Source organism: Diabrotica undecimpunctata, chromosome 6, assembly GCF_040954645.1.
Source record: "Diabrotica undecimpunctata isolate CICGRU chromosome 6, icDiaUnde3, whole genome shotgun sequence".
NCBI classification, from domain to species: domain Eukaryota; kingdom Metazoa; phylum Arthropoda; class Insecta; order Coleoptera; family Chrysomelidae; genus Diabrotica; species Diabrotica undecimpunctata.
The window spans coordinates 143,851,236-143,874,510 of NC_092808.1; the positions used below are offsets into that span (position 1 = coordinate 143,851,236).

At 31.5% G+C, this 23,275-nt stretch overlaps 1 protein-coding gene across 2 annotated transcripts in view; it reads right to left on the reverse strand.

The window, feature by feature from the left end:
- Dscam2 (Down syndrome cell adhesion molecule 2) overlaps window positions 1-23,275 on the reverse strand; it is a 572,707-nt gene that overhangs the window by 236,960 nt on the left and 312,472 nt on the right. For both annotated transcript variants that reach the window (XM_072535610.1, XM_072535611.1), the window contains exon 5: window positions 9,219-9,336. In XM_072535610.1, coding sequence (XP_072391711.1) covers window positions 9,219-9,336 — 118 coding nt within the window. The remainder of the gene's footprint in view (window positions 1-9,218; window positions 9,337-23,275) is intronic.

Genomic DNA, 23,275 nt, shown 5'->3' on the forward strand with positions numbered 1-23,275 from the left:
TATATATATATATATATATATATATATATATATTGTGACGATTAGGGTTTATAGAAAATAATTTATAAGTTATATACTACATAATATTAGATATTTGGTTGTTTTAAATAAGTTATATACTAGAGAATTTAATAAAAATATATTTATGTGAGGGCATTTTTAATAAATTAGCATATAATAATTGTAAAAAGTTGTATTTTAATATTGTAAATATATATAAGTGAGCCATGTGCTTAGGCAACCAAAAATACTCTCGGAGATTGACAGATATTTATACTCTGAAGTGACGTTTAAGAATATTTACGAATATAAAGTGGGTTATAATAATATATTGTTTGAAATGTGTATTTTATTAAATTAGAATGTTAAGTTACTAATTTAATTATATATTCTGATCTGAAAAGCCTAAATGTAAACAAAATTATTAATAGAAAAGAATGGAATTCTCTGGATCTCCGGAGATGGCCATGTTTGCGAAATGGTTTGTTCCAGAAAATTCATACAAGTATGAAATAGAACAAATTGGAACATGATCTCTTACGAGATGGTTCTAGAATGTCCAAAAGATATAAATACCCGTGATTTGGATTCAAGATGGCAGTTTTTAGGCAGTTTTTAGAAGTTTTTAGTCAGAAGTCAAGCAGTTTATTATGAAAGTTAGTTAGAGTCAGTGAATCAAGTACAAATAGTCCAATAGTTTAATATAGTGAGTTAAATGAAGATTAAAAATTATGCATATAATTTAATGCACATTTATAATTATACACAAATAATTATTGAAGATAAAAAAAGGTATATTGGAAGAAATTAAATTATATTATGGTTGGAGATTAGTATAAATCAACTTATAATAATTGGATATTGGTATATTGAAAAGAAGAATAAATATAAATGCTGTTTGCTGGTTTGGTTGGTGGTGTATAGATGCTGGTGAAGAAAAATATATCTTAAATTGGTAGAAGCTGATAATTGAAAAAAGTAATTTCACAAAAACAAGGATAACCGAAGTACGAAGACTTTCAGTGGTGATTAGAATATATATAGTGGAAAACAGTTCATTTAGGCATTCAGTGAAAGAAAGGTACAAAATTTTGTTAATATAATTTAGTTAATGTCATAACAATTTCAATTTTGAAGATAGTTTGTTTAAATTTTACATTGTCTATAGAATTTAATTAGTTTTATAAGAGTATCAATTTAAAGATAGTTTATTTTAAATTTACATTAGCTAGGTTAGATATATATGTGTGTTCCATAATAGTTATAATAAAGATAATTTAAAAAAGTACTTACAAGCTAATTCTTTGAGAACCGCGATAAAAACCCTATATATTATATTATTAAAAATACTCATTGCTCATCATTCAAACAAACAACACATCATAACAATTTGGCACCCAACGCGGTGGCTCTCTATTTAAAAGAATTAGTTTGGGAAGATAAGTGCTCTCATATAATTAAATTAATTATCAGTAGAAAGGAAAAATTATAGAATTTATTTTTAATTATATTTGAACAAGTAAAGTCTCAGAATGTCTCAAGGAAAGAAAGGTTCAAGAAGCAAAAAGAATGAAGAAGATGTGGAAGTAGAAACACAACCTATACAAGAGGAGAGTTTAGTTCAAGTTCCACAAGATACTGCAGAAATGAATCCAGAAAGAGAGGAAAATGTCAATATGGCAGCTTTGATGTCATTAATGATGCAGATGAACAAGACAATAGAAGAGAATTCAAAAGAAATCAAAGAAGACATAAAAAAATTGGAAGAGAATTCAAAAGAAGTCAAAGAAGACATGAAAAAAATGGAACAGAAATTAGAAGAGAATTATAGAAAATTAGAAAAGAAAATAGAAGATAATAATAATAAAATTTTAAAACAAATAGAAAAACAAATGGATAAAAAACTTGAAGCTGCAGAGAAAAAAGTAGCAAATGAAATAAAAATTATACGGAAGGACTACAAGAAAAGGATAGAAAATGAGAGGACAGAAGTAAAGAGGATTATTCAAGATAATAAGATAGAAATAGAACAGAAAATAGAGTTACAGAAATGTAACTTAGAAGTAAAAATTAACGAAGACAGGAGAAACACAGAAGAAAAATTAGACGATATACAACAAAATATCCAAATAAATTGTAATCAAATAAGAAATGTGGAACAGAGAATAGATGATATTTCACAAATGAGAGACATAGGGAGACCTTACTTAAATTTAACAAATGAGACTGGGATTAAATTCTCTGGTAATATAAAAAATTTGCATCCTAGAGTATACATAAATAGTTTAAAACATAAATTAAGATTTGTGAATAATATTAATGATATTAAAGATTATATTAGAATGACATTAAATGACAATGCAGCAACTTGGTTTGCTAGTATTGAGAATGATTTAGATAATTTTCAAACATTTGAAAATAAATTTTTAAATTATTATTGGGGTGAATTAGAGCAAGCCAAGTTTAGAGAAATTCTATATTTTGGAAAGTATAATCAAAATTTAAAATCAAATATGGTAGATTATGCTTTGAAATTGATAACAGTTGCAAAATATTTAGAACCACCACTTAAAGAGGATGAAACAGTCTTAAATGTATCTAGACATTTTGATGCTGATGTTGTGCAAACCGTAACTGTACAAAATATTCAAACAATAGATAGTTTTATTAATTTTATTCAAAGAATACAAAGAGGCAATATGACAAGTAATAATAATAACAGAAAAAACAATAGTAACTTTCAATATAATAGAAATGATAATCAACAATATAGACAATCATATAATAATTATAGATATGTTGATAGTTTACAAAATTTTAATAATAATAATAGTAATCAAAATAGACAGAATTTTAATAACAATACTAGTTATAATAGACAACATTTTAATAACAGTACTAATAATAATAGACAAGATTTTAACAATAGAAGAAATACAGAGCGACCTAACTATAACAGACAGGTAAATTGTGTTCGAAGGAATAGGAGCTGCGAAGACAGGGAACGAAATCGTACAAGGCAAGAAAATGTGAGTAGAAGTCATAGTAGGGAAAGACATAGTACATCAGATCCAAGTGGTCAGATACAATCTGACAATTCTAATAATCAAAATTTTGTGCAGTAAACTTTCTGAATTACAAGTTAGGCCATTGCTATTATGAAAAACCTTCTGAATTTATTTCTTTAGATGAAGATAAAATTATTGAATCTCGGAGAATTTTATTTTTAATACATTAAAACTATCAGATATAATAAAGATTCCAAAAATTAAAATTATTGGTGCAAATAATAAGAAGTTGGGTGAAATTGATAAACTAGCCAATTTTAAAATTAATATTCTTAATAAAGAAATTAATATGCAAGGATTTATTGTCAAGGATTTATGTGTTGATATATTAATGGGAAATGATGAATTGGAAAAGAAGAAAGTAAAGATAGATTTTGAAGAAAAAATGGTAACTTTGGAAGGGCAAATAATTAAATTTATGCAGAAAGATGAGGTAGAAGAAGGAATAAGAGTTGATAGGATATTATTAAAAGAAAATAATGATGTTTATGAAGAAGAAATGTATTTTGATGATAGGGAAATGTCCCAAAAGAATGTAAAGAATAATTATTGTAGTGAATATTTAAGGAATGGAAATTTTAAGCAGATGGATGCCTACGAGGCGGAGTGCGTAAAATTGGAAGCAAGGAATAATGAGTACATAATGAAGAATAATTTTATTTGTAAAGAAGAAGAGATAATGAAAGTTTTAAATTGCCCTGAAGAATATAAATCAATAGTCATTTCCATATTGCAGCAACACAAGGGACTTGTCAATAAAGAAAATAGAATTGCACAAAATTATATCCATAGTATAAAAGTTAAAGAAGAAAAAGATTTTAAAACAAAATCATACCCAATACCATATAAATACAGAGAAGAAGTAAACAAAATAATTAATAATATGTTAGAAGATGGAATCATTGAGAAGGCAGATACACGTTTTATCAACCCCATAGTAGTAGTACGAAAAAGATCAGGTGAAATCAGGTTATGTTTGGATGCAAGGAATATTAACAAGATTACTGAAAAGCAATTTGAAGCACCAATGAGTATAGATGGAATATTAGGAAGAATTACAGGAATGTCATTTTTCACTAAAATCGATTTACAGCATAGTTTCTGGTTAATACCTTTAGAAAGAAAAAGTAGACAGTATACAGGATTTCAGATAGATGGAGTAGTATATCAATTCAAAGTAGTACCATTTGGACTTCAATCATCTTGCAGTGCTCTATGTAGATGTCTTCATGATATTTTGGATCAATATGAACATTTTGTAATTCACTACATTGATGATATATTAATTTTTTCTAAAACGGCTGAAGATCATGAGAAACACCTAAAAATTATAATAAACAGATTAGATAAAGTTGGACTTAAAATAAATCAAGAAAAATGTACATTTTTTCAAAAAGTAGTGATATATCTAGGTTATAAACTTAATATTAACAGCTTACTGATATATCCATTTTATTCAATAGACTTGATTTGTTAAATAGATGGTAGATTTCATTATTTTGAATCAATTTGACATCATACTTGTTGAATTTTGTATATATGGAAATTAATTTGTACCCTAAAAATCATAATTTGGGGTTAGACACAAAATTGATACTATAATTGCTATAAAAATGTCTTTCTAATATAATATAAGTGAAAAAACTTACCAATTTATATTGATAAAAGTTATTTTGAATGGAAATAATTCCTAGATTTTGTCTATAAATAAACAGAACACCATATCGATTATATTTTTAATTAAGGTTATATTTTATTCTCTGATATCGCATCCATTGCTCCATTTGACATGACAGTTTGACCATAGAATAGCCGAACTGTGCTCCGTTGTTCTCTGCTTTGACATAGACAGCGAACAGGGATGTATTTAACACACTTTAAATAATAAAAAAAAATTGAATTATTAATTTATTAAATTTAATAAGGTATGAGAAAATTAATATTTAAAAAAATAATAAGTAAATTATTTATTTTAAATATTATTTTTGGGGTATTGTGACGATTAGGGTTTATAGAAAATAATTTATAAGTTATATACTACATAATATTAGATATTTGGTTGTTTTAAATAAGTTATATACTAGAGAATTTAATAAAAATATATTTATGTGAGGGCATTTTTAATAAATTAGCATATAATAATTGTAAAAAGTTGTATTTTAATATTGTAAATATATATAAGTGAGCCATGTGCTTAGGCAACCAAAAATACTCTCGGAGATTGACAGATATTTATACTCTGAAGTGACGTTTAAGAATATTTACGAATATAAAGTGGGTTATAATAATATATTGTTTGAAATGTGTATTTTATTAAATTAGAATGTTAAGTTACTAATTTAATTATATATTCTGATCTGAAAAGCCTAAATGTAAACAAAATTATTAATAGAAAAGAATGGAATTCTCTGGATCTCCGGAGATGGCCATGTTTGCGAAATGGTTTGTTCCAGAAAATTCATACAAGTATGAAATAGAACAAATTGGAACATGATCTCTTACGAGATGGTTCTAGAATGTCCAAAAGATATAAATACCCGTGATTTGGATTCAAGATGGCAGTTTTTAGGCAGTTTTTAGAAGTTTTTAGTCAGAAGTCAAGCAGTTTATTATGAAAGTTAGTTAGAGTCAGTGAATCAAGTACAAATAGTCCAATAGTTTAATATAGTGAGTTAAATGAAGATTAAAAATTATGCATATAATTTAATGCACATTTATAATTATACACAAATAATTATTGAAGATAAAAAAAGGTATATTGGAAGAAATTAAATTATATTATGGTTGGAGATTAGTATAAATCAACTTATAATAATTGGATATTGGTATATTGAAAAGAAGAATAAATATAAATGCTGTTTGCTGGTTTGGTTGGTGGTGTATAGATGCTGGTGAAGAAAAATATATCTTAAATTGGTAGAAGCTGATAATTGAAAAAAGTAATTTCACAAAAACAAGGATAACCGAAGTACGAAGACTTTCAGTGGTGATTAGAATATATATAGTGGAAAACAGTTCATTTAGGCATTCAGTGAAAGAAAGGTACAAAATTTTGTTAATATAATTTAGTTAATGTCATAACAATTTCAATTTTGAAGATAGTTTGTTTAAATTTTACATTGTCTATAGAATTTAATTAGTTTTATAAGAGTATCAATTTAAAGATAGTTTATTTTAAATTTACATTAGCTAGGTTAGATATATATGTGTGTTCCATAATAGTTATAATAAAGATAATTTAAAAAAGTACTTACAAGCTAATTCTTTGAGAACCGCGATAAAAACCCTATATATTATATTATTAAAAATACTCATTGCTCATCATTCAAACAAACAACACATCATAACAATATATATATATGTATATATAAATATCCTATATATCTTTATATACTGGGTGATAAATGATCTAAGGGACCGGTCTGAGGAAGGAATCTACGTCTCTTAACGAATCGTGTTCTACCTACGATCTTATAAGTGATAGCACGATTAGCACCTAAACAAGCCAGAGACAAACTCTCCCCAGCTCCAATTCGACCCAGACACTCCATTTTTCTCTCACCTGTACCTTATACCGTGGTGGGACTAATATCATTGAAATTTTCGTATCATGTGAAAGTCCTGGGAAAATGGACCTTCACATGATGTCTTGGCTGTAAGGTTTGGGCAGCGTGAGGTACGCCGTCGTCTTTAAGTTTTTATGTAAATAATTTTTTTAGGGACTGAAATTCAAAAGTTTTATCCGTTGTAACTCCCAGGTATTTTGTTGCATCTTTCCATTTAATGAGTCTGCTGATCACTTTTAATAGGTCATGTTGTGTTTCTTCTTCTAAAACCTAATTTTTTAGGTCATCTCTAGATTTGCAGCTATTGTCCATTTTATACACTAGTCTTCGAGTGCATTTAGCGCACTTTGTAGATTTCTTACTGCCATATTCTTGTTTCTGGGCTTGGCTGCATTAGATGTGTCGTCAATATAAACGTACATTATTTTTCCGGGTGTTCTTCGAACATCTGCAGTGTATATATAATACAGTGGAGCTGTTGCCTCTGGTAATTCAACGCACAAAATCCGTGATCTGATAGAACTATCAGATCCTATCAGAACTTTAAACTTTAAGTCAGCTAGGTACGAGCAAATCAATTTTATCATTAGTCTTATCGTTTTATTTTTAGCTTTAATATTAGTTCTTAACGACGATGGCATATCCTGTTGAAAATTGAACTTAAAACAACGAATTACAGCAAGTATTTTACAATTGGTGTAGTTAATAAGAAGTTTAATTACGTAAAGATAAACTAGTCTTTATTCCCTCAAAGTTGGCCAGTTTTGAGTCACATGTGACGTGTCATGTGACTCAAACAATGTAAGCCATTGGCCAATTGTAATTACACAGGTATGCAACTGGTATAGGCTCACAAATAGACATTACCGTATGATAAACCATTTATTCATGGGTCATAGTAATTCATAGATTATTAATTTGGAGGACGGGGTTACTCCTTTCGCATTCGCGGATGATCTCACGTACTGGTAGAAGCGCGGTACAGAGAGGAACTCCTGCTCTGGGTATGGTATATACAAGTGTACTGATCCAGAACTGAACGAGTGGCCATGGTTTGAGTCTCTCGGCGGAGAAGACTGATTCTTCTTCTTCAGATGCAAATCCACTAATGGATGTTAGCGATCACATTTTCCATTAATTCTCTATTTCTTGCAATATGTATCAGAGATTGTATGTCGTTAATCCCTGTCCATTGCCTTATGTTTCGGAGCCAGGGCATTTTCTTGCGTCTCATTCCTCTCTTGCCTTTAATTTTACCCTGGATTATAAGTTGGAAGAACTGGTATTTTTCATTTCGCATGATGTAAACTAGATACGCCGTTTTCCTTTTCTTGATGGTTTCTAAAAGTTGGCGTTCTTGGTTTATTCTTTTAAGGACATCTATATTTGTGATTTTCGCTGTCCATGGTATTTTTAGGATACGGCGATAGAGCCACATTTCGAAAGCTTCTAATCTGTTTATATCCCTCGTTTTGAGTGTCCAGCCCTCTACGCCATATAGCAGCACTGACCACACGTAGCACTTGTTTCTGGAGATGATCATAAATTTGGTTTTTTTGGTATTAATCTCTAATCCCATTCGCTTACTGCATTCTCCGATTATAGTGACAAGTTGTTGAAGATCGACTATGTTGTCACAAATTAAGACACCATCATCAGCATATCGTATGTTGTTGATCAATACTCCATTCACTTCGATTCCCATCTTTGCATCCTCCAAAGACTCTTGAAATATGGCTTCCGAATAAATGTTAAATAAAAGAGGGGAAAGCACACATCCCTGTCAAACGCCCCTTCTTATATGTATGGGTTTGGATATGGAATTGTCTATTTTTAACTGTGCCGTTTGATGCCAGTACAAGTTTTCAATGCATCTTATGTCTTTTTGGTCTATATCAACTTTCTTGAGGATCTGCATTAACTTGTGGTGTTGGACACGATCAAACGCTTTTTGGTAATCTAAAAAGCATAAGAACACATCCTTTTTCTGATCGTAACAATTTTGGACCAGCACCTGTGTTGCTACTATTGCTTCTCGTGTTCCTAAACCTTGCCTAAACCTGAACTGGGAGTCACTGATGTCCCATTCCCATTTTTTGTATAATCTTTGATGTAGTATTTTTATTAATATCTTTAAAGTGTGACTCATCAGGCTAATGAGTCTGTGATCCTCACATCTTTTTGCATTGACTTTCTTGGTAGACTGATTAGGTAGTCCTTAAAGGCTTGTATTTGGGTATGCGAAAGCAGTATTTGACGACCTTTTGTATGTAAAATGTTTGTTTATAAAATATATTTTTATTTTTTCTGCTGTAATGTTTGTAGATATAGCGTTATTAGAAAATATAAATAATTTAAATTAATGTGAAATGATTTTTCTTCCACGTGGTAAACATATCAAAATTGAGCCACAAATAAAAAAACTGTTGGAGGTTTATTAGCATTTTAAAGCAGCCGTTTTATGCATCTTAGTGAATAATAACTAATATATACAATTTGCATGTAGTGAGTAGTAGTGCATGAAATCGAATCAACTATAAGAGAAGGAACAATTTAAATATATGAGAGCGTTGAACCATTTTACCTGTATTCTGGTGCTGGACATCCTTGAGCTATACATATTAATGCGGCTCCTTCGTCTTGCGCTACAGTGACTGCTCCTGAATTTTCCACAATCACCGGAGATACAATGCCTCGATGTTCTGTAACAAGGACAAAGTCGTAAATGACTAAAGAGGTTTCCAGGAGTATTCTGAGCACAAAGAAATACCGCATATTTTTCATTTTTTATAAGTTAATCTGAGCTAAATAACTTACAAGACGAAAATTATTTTCTTTGTCTTGTATTTAATGCCGATGAAAATTATGCGGCACCTTCAATTTTACTACTATAATACCAAAATATTATTTTTTTCAAATTAATTTGACTTTCAAATAGATATTTCAAATGATGTGCGTTATTTGTTTAATTTTCCCTGTCCGATACAGCATCCCCTTCAACCCCTATGTTTTGCTTACTTGTCAAAAACTACATCAAAGTTAATTATTAACTGTGGCGTTAATAGTTTAGATTATTTCCTTATTTTTTATTTTTATCTTATTTATTTTTTATTTTACGTCAAAAGTCATCGGGTACTATTTGTAGAGTACTGAAATCTGTATTGAAAACAAACGTTAAAATTGTTCTAAGAATTAAACATATTCCAAAATTTGGTTTTTCGCATTTTCTTTTTCATGTAGTCAAGGCTTTCTCTAAGTATATTTTGAATAGGATTAGAGATGTAGAACAACCCTGTAGGAGCCCTTATGTTGTGGTGAAGTCTCCTATGATTCTTGTTCCCATATTAATGGACACTTTATTTTCTTTATACAGAGCTTTTGTAGCTTCTATGAGTTCCTTCTGTATTTATAATTTGTACATTGCCTCCCATAGTTCTAACCTTGGTAAAGGATCATACCTCTTTCTCAGGTCCACAAATGCCAAATGTATATCTCTATTTTTTGCTTTTTTCTTTTCTAACAGTTGTTCCAGTGTATTTATGTAGTCTATGCATGATCTTCCTGCCGTAAAGCCTGCCTGATCCTCCCCTATTTTACCTTGTATCGCCTGCTCTATCTTTTCTCGCAGTATGTTCCCACATAATATTCCTAATGATGATATTACGCTTATTCCTCTGTAGTTTTCGCATCTCCCTTCTTAAATATAGATGTCATATATGCCTCCGCCCATTCCTTTGGGAGCTGTTCTCCATTTATGGCTTTCTGAAATATCCATTGTATCATCCGGTGTAATTTTTTTGATCCGTATTTTATAAGCTCAGGTGAGATATTTTTTTTAACATCTTAATAAATAAACAATCTGTAATATAATTACAATAAGTTAATTGTCTGACAATATTTAACAATATAAATATTATTAAAGAAAAAATGTCTTGTAGAAAATTACCCATGAACAATTTCCTGTGTATTCTTCGCACTGAAATAGTGTCGCGTATGTCTTAGGGTTTGGTTGTCAATTAAAATTGGTTCTATTCTGGATAGCAGCAGTTTTTCCAATATTTTAGATACAATAGGAAGCAGGCTAATAGTTCTGAACGTCTGGTAGGATTTTATCTTCAAAGATTTTCCAGGTTTTGGAATTAATATTATTTTGGGCTAATTTCCAAACTAGAGAAAAATGTCCTGTTTTTATTACGGCGTTATATAGTTGTCTAAGATAAATTAGGGCTTTTTTGGTAATTCCTTTAAGGTTTTTACGGTCATTAGGTCATACTCTAGGGACTTTTTGGGGTTTAATTTGTTGTGAATAATATTATTCACACTAAATTAAACAAATATACAAATTTCCCAAGAACAATGCCGATTCGTCCAAGGTAGAGGAACAAGAGAACATAATCTTAATATTTGTCAAATTATCGAAAAATCTCGAGAATTTAACATACATATTTATGCTTTGCTGACCATTCCAAGGCCTTTTATACCCCAAAATGGGATAAAATGTGGCATATACTTAAAAAAATGGGTACGCCAGACCATCTAATCTATTTATTACAAAAACTATATGTAAATAATACTGATAATGTAAGAGTTAATAGTGTGGTTTCAAAAAACTTTAAATTAAAACATGGAGTTCGATAGGAATGCATAATACCCCCTATTCTATTCAATATATATAGTGAACATATTATGCGTAAAATTTTTAAGGAACGGTAAGGAGCAACGATAGGAGGAAAAAAAATCAAAAACCTACATTATGCTGACGACACTGTTATATTGGCGTCATCTATAGAAGAACTGAAACAAATTATGAATATCTAGGCACGGTGAGCACGGAATATCTTCTTTGTGTGCCGTGCTTATATTCAAGCGTTGGCTATCGTCATATTGACAAGCTGATGAAATGTTTCTCGATCAGCAGCTAGATGAAACAGTTTCTCGACCGTTCGACCTGTCCATTGTCTAATTTTACGCAGCCAGGACAGTTGTTTTCTTCCGACCCAACGTTTTCCTTCGATTTTCCCCTAAATGATTAACCGGAGTAAGCGATATTTAGGTCCTCTCATTATATGACCGAAGTATTGGACCTTTCTCATTTTGATGATCTTGATCAATGTTCGCTCTTTGTGCACGGTCTCTAGCACGCGTTCGTTAGATATGTGTGCTGTCCACGGGATTCTGAGCATGCGACGGTAACACCATAACTCAAGCACGGAATATGGTTTGACTATTTTACTCATCTTAAAATTTTCACATAATCTGACCAATCACAAACCAAAGACAGCTTGTGTTATCGCGAAAACACCAACTGTCTTTCAATTCTGTTTGGTATTTCAGCTTCGTGTTTTCAACGACGTAACCATGGATACCGATCGCAAAGCAAAGTTTGACGTTTGCCAAAAAAATTATTGTAGCTGTATACGTCAAAATGAGTCGTTTCGGTGGTACTTTAAACGAAGTTATAAACCAAAACATTGAAGAAAATATACCGAGTAACACAAGAAAATCTAAATCTTATATATGGAGACAATTTATGATGTTCTGTATGGATCGCAACTACAAATTAGATGCAGAAAATAACAACGAAAGACTAGCATTCATTCTAAAAGACTGGGCCTTCAGCATGCGAAAAATTGATGGTAGTGATTACAAGGAGAGTGTTATTAAAACTATATGGAACACTACTGCAAAATTGGTACAAGAAAAATATTTCTGTGAGTATCAGAGACATATTGATCCCTTCAAAGATATAACCTTCAAGGAAACGAGAGCGGCTCGTGATAGTAAGAAAAAATTGTTGCAAACTGTACCCGATAAAAGGAAAATGAGTTCTGTCGCTATGACTTCGGATGAATATAAAAATATGTGCTTACAATGGGACGAAGACACGCCAGAGGGACTCCAAAAGAAGTTTTTTCATACAGCTGCCGTAGAATTAGCTTGGAGAGGTAACGAAGGAAGTTTTTCCATGTTACATTTTTTCAAGGAAGAGACTAACAACAAAGGCTGTTTAACAAACAGAATTGCATATAACCCGATATTCTCCAAAACCCGCCAAGGTGGTGATAAAAACTGTTCAGATAATAAATGACTTACTCAAAATTTGAAGAATCCTGAAATGTGTCCTGTGAGATTATACCGGAAACTTATATCGAAAAGGGAAACTATTACCAATGATAGACTTTTTCTGACTGTGAATGGCAAGTGGAATAAATATAATAATAGTAATTGGTACAAGAATTGTCCTATTGGTATTAATACAATATCCAAATGGACAAAAATGTCTGCAGAAAAGATAGGATTAGACACTAAAAAAGTGAAAATAACGAATCACTCTAATCGTGCCACTGCAGTTAGTCAGTTACTACAATCTGGCGTTAGTGAACAACAAGCTATGAAAATTACTAGACATGGAAGTTCGAACTCGATGAAACCGTATTTACATCTTAGTGTCGAACATCATCAGAATATAGTGAATACTTTTAGGAATACTCCAAGTACATCAAGTAATAATAGCAACAATACATTGTATCCACCTAATAACGGTCATACTATTCAAAATGTTTACAATTGCACCGTTTATAATAATTATAGTCGAGAATAATGTATTTTTTTCGTGTACAAATTATTTATTGTTCTAGGTAAAAAATAATAATAACAAATTATTTATAGTTATAATAAATATTTCATGATTATGACTAATTGTGAACTATTCAAAAAATGGGTAGATTTGGGTTACCTAGATCAAATGTATTATTATTAAATTCCTTCCTCTCATTCTACTGAATTTTTGACCTATCACTTTGTTCATGAAATAGTCTAATAAAATACCACTCGTGATTAGCTTATAAGTCTGTCTTTTATTTCTAAACTCAACTGAGTTTCTTAAAGAAAACACCACTCGTCCTACGGACTCGTGGTGTTTTCAAGCAACTCAGTTTCGTTTAGAAGTAAATCGACAGACTTATCGCGAAAATTGAATCACTAGTGGTATTACTATTGACAATAAATATCCAGAAAACCAAAGGATGATCATCGATAGAACCAGAAACCACCAAGCAGAGATAAGAAACATGGCAAGTTACAAAGTGGTCAGGCAATTTAATTACTTAGTCTTCGTTATTATTATCAGTGGAGGATGCGAAGACGAGATCCGTCAACGCATCACAATGGCCAGATTGGCAACAGCCAAACTAACAAAAATTTGGAAAAACACTGACATCACAAAAAACACAAAATTATGCCTTGTTCGAGCATTGATCTTTCCTATCGCCACCTATGCTTCAGAAACTTGGACAATAAAAAAAACCGATTCAAAGCGTATAATGTCATTTGAAATGTGGGTTTACTGTAGAATGTTGCGCATACCATGGACCGCCCATCTGCGGCGAGGAGAGAGATAATTGAACAGAAATAGTCAAACAAATTACATGACGCCGCTACATCCTTACGGAGGAAGAAATATAGAGGAGGAGCAATATTGTTGACTTTGTTTAATGTATACTATTTTAAAGAAATTTGGATTTCATTAACTATATTAATACATTCATTTGCAGGAAAAGGTTAGATATTCAGCGAAACTTTTGGCTTTCCGTTTATTGATTTTTGCCCATGCGCCATTTTCAGTGCCTAATGGAGGGTTGGAAAATTAAGGAATATCTATGTACATGGTTTCTTTTCAGAATAAACACTTGGTAGCTTCTGTATGCGAAAGATGTCTGAGATAAGAATGTATACATTGTTTTTTTATTATTTAATAACGCTTTTAACTGTGTTAGATTGATCTTATCTTGTGGTGCTCTCGTCAACTGCCATCTATATATATATATATATATATATATTTAGGGATTCTACAGTATTCACTGCCTTCCCTCGCTCAACCGTTTCCATCTCTCTCTGTTGTTCCATTCTCCATCGTTTAGACCTCTCTTACTCATGGCGTCGTCTACTTCGTTCCTCCAGGATTTTCGGGGTCGTCCTCTTTTCCTCCTTCCTATGGGGCTCCATTCGGTTATTCTCTTTATCCATCTGCTGTCGCTAGTTCTTCTTACATGTCCATACCACTTTAATCTTTTTTGTTCTATATATGTTAGTATGTCTGTTTCTATTGATGTTCTTTGCTTTATTTCGTCATTACTTCTCCTATCCATTCTTGTTACTCTGCAGCATCTTCGCATACATTCCATCTCTGTTGCTACTATCTTACTGCTGTTTTTCTTGTTTATGATCCAATTTTCAGCCCCATATGTCATAATACTTCGCACTAATGTTTTATAAATCTGTGTTTTTGTCTTCATATTTAGGTATCTATCCCACCATACTGAGTTAAGTTGTCGGATTGCTGTTCTTATTTGTCCTAATCTTTGTGTAATTTCTTCCTCTGTTGTTGCCTTTTTCGTGATTATAAACCCCAGGTATTTGAATTTATCCTTTCCTTTAATTGTTACGTTGTCATCAATCTGTAGATCTTCTATGTCTTCTTCACTTGTAGATAGGTACTCTGTTTTCGCGAGGTTAATATCTAGGCCAGCCTTGGTATATTCTTCTTGTAGTTTCTTCATCATGTAGCTGAGGTCGTCTTGGTCTTATGCAATCACTACCTGATTGTCTGCAAAGCTTAACGTATATAGGTATTCGTTCCGTACCGGTACTCCCATGCCTTCGCATTTTCTTTTCCATGTAGTCAAGGCTTTTTCCAAGTATATTTTGAATAGGGTTGGAGATGTGGAACAACCCTGCAGGAGCCCTTTTGTTGTGGTGAAGTCTCCTATGATTCTTGTTCCCATTTTAATGGGAACTTCCATCTACGTCTTAATATTCGTTTATTAATAATTTGATTGGGTAGTTCATGAGTAGGGCAGTTTATTTCCTTGAATGTTATTGATTTCCAGGCAGTTTCTCATATGGATTGGTTAAGGTATTCATTTTCAATTGCCGGGTGTGTTTTTAGTGAGATATTTAAGTCAAATTTATTGTTTAGTAATTCTCTGAAATGTTCCCAGTTTGTAGATTTGTTGGTTAATATAGCAGATGATGTTCTGTAAAGGATTTTTGAACTTACTTCTATTCAAAGAGGAGAATCTCCCAGATCTGGTATTTTATTACTGTTGTTGGGCCGTGGGAATTTTTTTAAGATTGTTGTCTTACATGTACATACAAAGTTGTCTTTCTTTTGGAAAAATAATTTTTAATCCCCAGTGTGCATGTTAAGCGTTGTAGTGTCTGCCTGACAAGAATCTGTTTCCAAGAAATCTGAAGAACTGAATTTTTGTTTGTTTATATTATGTCGTGGTGGACAGTAGATGGCTGTTATTGTTAATGGCCCTTCCCAATCTTAAATCGATATGCTGGTGGCTCGCAAATAGTCTTTAGTGAATTTGCTATACCCGTGATGCTTAATTGATTTCTTAATTATGGCTGCAAATCCGCCGTGTGCCGTATTGTCTAGATGATTGGTGCTCTTTCTTCTTCTTCTTACGATGCCTATCCGTTCCGGATATTGGCGATCAACATGGCTATCCTAACTTTGCTTGCTGCTATTCTGAATAGTCCGGTTGTCGATGTATTAAACCACGTTCTCAGGTTTTGAAGCCAAGATATTCTTTTTCTTCCTGGTCCTCTCTTTCCAAATACCTTGTCCTGAAGAATGAGTTGCAACAAGCCGTATCTCTGTTGATTCCTCATAACATGGCCAAGATATTCTAGTTTGCGCTCTTTGATGGTGTTAATAATCTCGCATTCCTTGCCTATTCTACGTAGGACCTCAACATTAGTCACACGATCCACCCATGAAATTCTTAAAATACGTCTGTAACACCACATCTCAAATGTCTCGAGTTTTCTTAAAGAAGCTTCGGAAAGTATCCAGGCCTCTACTCCGTATAATAACGTAGAAAATACATAGCATCTAATGAGAGAGATTTTGGTAGCAAGTGGTAAATCGTGACTTCTGAAAAGAGACTTCATCATTATGAACACCGATCTCGCTTTTCCTATGCGTTGTTTTATTTCACTGGAGTGATCCCATTGGCTGTTAATGTTGGTACCAAGGTATGTGTAGCTGTCCACTCTGTCAATTGGATGTTGTTTAACCAAAAGCTGTGTATTTAATATTTCGCGCTTACTGACTACCATGTACTTTGTTTTCTTCGTATTAAGATCAAGTCCGTGTTCTCTACTTATATCTGATATACGCGACATTATTTCTTGCAAACCGTCCAGACTATCTGCAAAAACTACTGCGTCGTCGGCATATCTAATGTTGTTTAGACGTATCCCGTTGAAACATACGCCTTCTTGTAGTTCGCCTAGCGCTTGCTCGAAGATATATTCAGAGTATATATTAAATAACACCGGGGACAGAATGCATCCTTGCCTCACTCCTCTATCTATGGAGACTGCCTCTGTCAATTGGTCATCCTCATTGTCATTGGTGCTCCATATTACATAATTAGGACATTTAAAATAACTGCGGCTGGTAAAGTGGGTTTCAGAAATCCGCATTATGGCAATGATATTGTTGATTATGAAGGCTTTGACCTCTTGGGCACGTTGGGTTAGCCCGTTGTCATTCTAATGGAACTTGGTCATTTGTCTGTAGTCAAAAGGTTTAACATCGTACTTATTTGTTCAATAAGTCCTTTCACCATTTGTTTCAGTTCGCACATATCGCCTTTGGTTTCGTGTGATGCCTGGTTTTGGTGTTGTTGGTACTTGTGCTGTAAGGGAGATCCATTTGTTTTTTAGATGTTACCTGAGCATATATCACAAAAGTTTATAACTGAAAGATTATGTATAATGCATGTGTACAAAATTCTTAAAAACATCTTTCTATCAAATGTAAAAAAGCAGTATTCCTGTATTTTGTAGACCTACGAAAAGCATTTATTAATATTCAGCTGAAGGATATAATTTGTGAAATATTATTTTACGTTAATAATACTATAAATAAGATAAGAATATAAAAAAATATGTTATACAGATAATGGTACCTTTCTATTGAAGAACATTCCTTACATTGTTTTGACAGAAAAAAAACTCTAGAATATGGCAGTAGTAACTAAAAAAACATCTTGATATACAAAGAAACTTAAATTTATAAGACAACAACATTTTGACGTACACTGCAGTATAAGGCCAAAAACAGAAGTAGAACAACAGGAATAACTGGCAAAACTTTATATCATTGGGAAATAAGTGAATATATTAAAAGATAGTCCAAAACATTTTCGACTAACACTTCAGCAAAAAAGGAAAAATAGAATGGAATATCTATACTAATAGTTTCAAGTTCCGTCTTATATCGAAGATTTAGTTTTATTATAATTATCGTACGGCATTAGAGCCATGGTTAAATATAAAATATGTGAACATTTACGTTGAGTACTTATAGTAATGAAAAAAAAAAAGTTACAAACAAACATCCAAGTTATTATATTCTATCGATGCTGGTCTCCCTCACATGAAATCTTCGCGACTTCCATTATATTTAATCTCTCACAAAACTGTATCAAAGACTGCACTACATTTCATTTCGAAATCAAGGGCTTTGTTTTTCTAATTCTATAAAATTTAAGTAACATTTTTGAAAATACACAAAACACGTGCTATTTTTTGCTAAGATTTATTTTTCTTATACCCAATTTTATTGCAATCTTTTTTTTGTACAATTTTCCCTTTTTTGTGTTGTACATTTGTAAAATTAATTACTAGTATTTTTTTCCAGAGAGAAATACCATTGATACCAAGAATTGCAGCCGCATCCACCGAAATTCCAATCGCATGCTTTCCATCAAGAACAGCTTATATAGTTAGGGAGCTCGCGAAGAAAAAGATTAAAAAATATTAAATCCGTAAAATATTCATTTCATATTAAAAAATATTTTTAAAAAGTTTTTAGGTAGTGTTAATAAAATTATAAATATGCCGTCCAATTATATCTTCTTCTTCTTCCTATGCCGTCCCCATTAACGGAGGTTGGCGACCACATTTTTATTTCCATTCCAATTATATATGTAGATATATATATATATATATATATATATATATATATATATATATATATATATATATATATATATATATATTGTCATACTTCTTCTTTCCCAACCAAAGAAAAATAAATAAAAAGATCCATCGGAATAAAATTTTAAGATAAACAAATTGTATATAGTAATTTAAGATAATATTTAGGGTAGATAAGAATAGAAACGACCTTTTCCGTTTCCAACAAAATTATCAAGAAACCCCTTTGTGTAGAATTAGAAGACATTTTACCTGTAAGTTAATCTTGTCATTGTTTGTGTATTAAAAGACCATATTCTAATCTTTGGAAACAGGTATAGATTGTGTATTAACAGACTGAGGATAGAAAAATCAATTTTTATTTATTCTTTCTCTGAAACAGTAATTTGGTCTTCCCAAATGATACACAGAATTTTTAGAACAAACATTAACAGTAGTAAACAAGATTTGAGCTTTTGATTGGATAGTCGTTTTTGAATGGTAATGGGGTTAGAATGATTAGGAGAGTGGGAGAGGCAGTTGTAATTTGGCCATTGAAGGAAAGAGTCGTTTGTTAGAAGATAGGGTGTGGTTCGTGAGTTTGGATACCGGCATTGTGAAAGAAGTGAATAGTTTTGCAGAAGGAGATGACAAGTAGATTAAAAGAGATCCTTGTATCTACCGTGGGCATTTTGTGAAGTATATTTGAAAGTAGTTACGGCATCAAGTTGACAAAAGGAGGTCCTTGTGTCATAAATAAGTAGCTGAGTTTTTGGAGAAGTGAATCCGGTGTTTTTGTGTAGTCTGCAGGAGGTTTGCAGAGACGTTAGGAAGGAGCCGAAGTGCCAAAGAGGAGAGATCACATCGTTGAGGAGACTGGCCTTTTCTGGGTATGTGCCAACATACAATTCAATACGAAAAAAAAAAGCTGTAAGTGTTTTGTACAATTGAAATTGGTATCTGTGAAGGATCTGTGTTGACATCATGGTCATTATCATTCAAATTTAAAGAATTGAGTTTTGTTTGACTAATCGAAAGTTACAGTTTTGTTGTTTTTTGTTTCAAGTAAAGAAAAGTTTAAGTAAAATTGGTTTTCACTTATTATAAATTTATGTAGATAAAATCTTATTATTATAAAAATTTCATTTATTTTCTTGTATGCTGATTGATAAGATAACGGCAGAATTTGATAATTGTTTTATTCTTTTTCATATAAAATAAAGAATGCTTAAATCTTTGTAATATACTATTTTCTTTTATTATTATCCTTCTTCTCTATCTCGATAAAGGACAACTAGAAAATCTTTGAATCCATCGAACACGGGTAATATAAGGAGTCTTATTTTACATTTGATTTGATTTAAGTTATAATTCTTTTATTGGCTCAATTAATTAAAATCACAGTCAAAATAAACAATCATAACAATATATATATATATATATATATATATATATATATATATATATATATATATATATATATATATATATATATATATATATATATATTGTTATGATTGTTTATTTTGACTGTGATTTTAATTAATTGAGCCAATAAAAGAATTATAACTTAAATCAAATCAAATGTAAAATAAGACTCCTTATATTACCCGTGTTCGATGGATTCAAAGATTTTCTAGTTGTCCTTTATCGAGATAGATGATATATTTATATATATATGAAAGAATCACTATAGGAGCAATGGACCTTTTTGTGGCATTAGAGTTAGAAGACCCTGATGGTTTCCAGGGAAACACCTAACACTAACCACGGAGGAAGCTACAGCTAGCTGGGGAAAGGAATACAAACGCTAAAACGTTTAAAACAAATAGAAAAATATAATGCGAGTGAATAATAAAAGTAAAATGTAATTGCATGTTTCGCAAAGCAGAAAACCAAAAAAGATATATTGATGGAAGACAACCTTATATACGTATTTCTGATTATTGGTCGTCTCGAGTACGCTACAGCCAGGATGGGAAAAAAAGCATGTTAACTTGGGAAAAAATCGCTATGGGAGCAATGCAACTAATTTGTGGCATTAAATTTACAAGACCCTGATGGTTTCCAGGGCAACAACTAACACTAACTACATAAGAAGCTACAAGTACCTTGGGAAAGAAATGCCAAACGTTGAAATGTTTAAAACAAATGAAAAAGGATAATGCGAGTAAACAATAAAAGTAAAAAGTAATGGGATGTCTCGCAAAAGAGAAAACCAAAAAAAGTATGTTGATGGAAGGCAACCGTATATACGTATTTCTGACTATTGGTGGTCGTCTTCAGAACGGTGCAGCCAAGTTAGAAAAGGAACATGTTAACTTAAGCAAGGATTAACTGTAATTTATTAATGTCAGTGTCCTGTTTTATGTTTTGAATCTTTACAAAGGCAAGGGTTTCCTGCCGAAACGTTGATTTCAATGAAGGTCCTCCCAAAGGGAGGACCTTCAAACACCCTCATACCCTTTTGGGTATTTGGGCTTCAATGAAGCCCAAATACCCAAAAAATTTTAGTTTATAGTTTATATTATATATATATATATATATATATATATATATATATATATATATATATATCTTTAAGGAATATGACCGTTTAATTTAATATAAAAAAAGTGCACTCGTAAGTGAATGGGATGTTTTCGGTCAATTTGGAGATAAAAAACACAAGAATTGTGCTACTTTATCTATTTATTGAAGACTCGCCCACTGTTCAATGAGCATCATCAGTTCATATTTAAAAGATCTGTAGCATTAAAATGTTATTATTGTGAAGAAACATCAAAAATTAATCTACTAAATACATCAGCAAAAACACAGAAACACAGAACGCCAGAAGATTCAGATCTTTTAAAGATGAACTAATGATGCTCATTGAACAGTGGGCGAAACGTCTTCAATAAATAGATAAAGTAGCACAACTCTTGTCTTTTTTATCTCCAAATTGACCGAAAACATCCCATTCACTTACGAGTGCACTTATAAATTCTATCTAAATTGATTTATGTTGTGTAACTTTTCTTGAATAGTAAATAAATAAATAAAATAAGAATATTGTTAGTACCATAATTGTCCCTCAAGCTGAAGGAGACCGAATCATATTTTAGAAGGCAAAAGATTGTGTATTTTTTTTGTTTTTCATATTTTGTCAATTCTTCTGTATGTGGTTTGTGTTAGAAAACTTTAAAGTGCTCCCTAGCTATAACAAATATTCGGTAACTAAAATTCCAAACACGCTTGTATTCAGCTAGGGTTGGTTATTCATTATTATAAAAGAGCCGACGTGTTTTTCACGTAACTGGTTAGAATAAATCCACCGGAAAGCTACTGGTATACATTTAATGAGGTAGGTGTTGCTTCAAGGTAATTTACACCTAATTATGTCAAGAATATAAATTATGTCATGCGAGAAGGTTAACTTTAATGGATGCCGCAGATGTGGAGAATAAGTAAGGTTTCAAGTGTTTAGTGTTGAAATTAAACCTTGGTTATTTATTGTTAATGTTATTTGCAATTTTACACGTCTAATTAAAAACATAACGGTTGAGGTAATAGTAATTTTTGCAGTATTGTTCCGGTAGATTATTGCTCTATCTCTATTAACATGTTCCTTTTCTAACTTGGCTGCACCGTTCTGAAGACGACCACCAATAGTCAGAAATACGTATATACGGTTGCCTTCCATCAACATACTTTTTTTGGTTTTCTCTTTTGCGAGACATCCCATTACTTTTTACTTTTATTGTTTACTCGCATTATCCTTTTTCATTTGTTTTAAACATTTCAACGTTTGGCATTTCTTTCCCAAGGTACTTGTAGCTTCTTATGTAGTTAGTGTTAGTTGTTGCCCTGGAAACCATCAGGGTCTTGTAAATTTAATGCCACAAATTAGTTGCATTGCTCCCATAGCGATTTTTTCCCAAGTTAACATGCTTTTTTTCCCATCCTGGCTGTAGCGTACTCGAGACGACCAATAATCAGAAATACGTATATAAGGTTGTCTTCCATCAATATATCTTTTTTGGTTTTCTGCTTTGCGAAACATGCAATTACATTTTACTTTTATTATTCACTCGCATTATATTTTTCTATTTGTTTTAAACGTTTTAGCGTTTGTATTCCTTTCCCCAGCTAGCTGTAGCTTCCTCCGTGGTTAGTGTTAGGTGTTTCCCTGGAAACCATCAGGGTCTTCTAACTCTAATGCCACAAAAAGGTCCATTGCTCCTATAGTGATTCTTTCATATATATATAAATATATCATCTATCTCGATAAAGGACAACTAGAAAATCTTTGAATCCATCGAACACGGGTAATATAAGGAGTCTTATTTTACATTTGATTTGATTTAAGTTATAATTCTTTTATTGGCTCAATTAATTAAAATCACAGTCAAAATAAACAATCATAACAATATATATATATATATATATATATATATATATATATATATATATATATATATATTGTTATGATTGTTTATTTTGACTGTGATTTTAATTAATTGAGCCAATAAAAGAATTATAACTTAAATCAAATCAAATGTAAAATAAGACTCCTTATATTACCCGTGTTCGATGGATTCAAAGATTTTCTAGTTGTCCTTTATCGAGATAGAGAAGAAGGATAATAATAAAAGAAAA